General features: G+C 57.5%; 1 protein-coding gene across 1 annotated transcript in view; it reads right to left on the reverse strand.

Annotated features, from left to right (window-relative positions):
• The window catches only part of Sae1 (SUMO1 activating enzyme subunit 1), a 64,868-nt gene extending 63,934 nt beyond the window's left edge, over positions 1 to 934 (reverse strand). The window contains exon 1 of the mRNA XM_050130302.1: positions 747 to 934. Within this exon, the coding sequence (XP_049986259.1) occupies positions 747 to 847 (101 nt within the window). The 5' untranslated portion in view covers positions 848 to 934. The remainder of the gene's footprint in view (positions 1 to 746) is intronic.
• Positions 935 to 1,155: the final 221 nt, after the last annotated feature.

The following is a 1,155-nucleotide window of genomic DNA, read 5'->3' on the forward strand; positions in this document are numbered from 1 at the left end:
AAAAAAAAAAAACAATAACTGCCTTTGAGACATGATCTCACCGTGTAGCCCTGGCTGTCCTGAAGCTATATAGACCAGGCTTTCCTTGAACTCACAGAGAACCGTCAGCCTCAGTCTCAAGAGGGCGGAATTAACGATATGCAAAACCATGCCCAGCAATAATAATAATAACAACCTGAAAAAGAGAAAGTCGTCCATGGTGGCACACTAATCCCAGCTCACTCGGGAGGCAGAGGCAGGCAGATCTCGAGTTCTAGGACATACAGCCAGAGCTACACCGAGAAACCCTGTCTTTGGGACGGAGGAGGGAGGGACTGAGAACAGAAGCAATGTGCTCAATAAATCCGGCCACTCTGAGCCTCTGCAGGTGTCCCTTTTTCAGGACTTGCACCCAAACCCTCTCCAGAGTTAGCCAGGGCTTCCAACACAGGTTCCCACCAAATGAAGTTGATGAGCTCACCCCGCCCCCTTACGATCTAAAAAGCCTCCCGAGACACAACCATCACCCCCATCACACCGGGGGAGCCTCGAGTTCGAATCCTCCCTCTTCTTCACCTCCTCCGAGGTCACTCGCACTACCACCCGGGGGACGTCTCCACCTCCCAAACTTTCCAGAAACATCCTCCATTCGTCCTTTCCAAGTCACTAGGGAACCCAGGTGCATCAATCCCGCCGCGGCTCTACAAACAAGCCCCACCCGCTCCCTCAGGGCCTACACGCCGGCCCGGGCCCGCCGCGCCCCTCACCGCTTCTGGGCCTCCAGCCCCCACAGGCGGATCTGTCGGTCATACTGCGCCGCCTCCTCCTCGCTGATGCCGCCGCCGCTGGCCTCTTCCTTCTCCACCATGGCGCCGGCTTTTATCTCACCCGCTCCCACTCTTGCCAACCGCCAGCAGAGCCGTGCGCCGGGGCAGCGTCTGCGCCCGCGCAGAAAGCCGCGCATGCGCAGTGGCCGCCTTCGTGCGTTCCGAGGGACCACGTGGGTTCCCTAGACACCAAGGCCCGCTAGCTGCCGCGGGTCACGTGAGCAAGACGCTGATCAATCCCGGAGAGGAAAAAAAGAAAAGAAAAAAGTGGCGGGCATTTTGGCTCCGTGGGCATGTCCACGTGGTCATTTATGAAGCTGTTCTTGCGTTTATCGAGTTCTCGCGGGGA

Source organism: Alexandromys fortis, unplaced genomic scaffold (assembly GCF_014885135.2).
Source record: "Alexandromys fortis isolate MF-2015 unplaced genomic scaffold, M_Fortis_MF-2015_v1.1 scaffold_325, whole genome shotgun sequence".
Taxonomy (NCBI): Eukaryota; Metazoa; Chordata; class Mammalia; order Rodentia; family Cricetidae; genus Alexandromys; species Alexandromys fortis.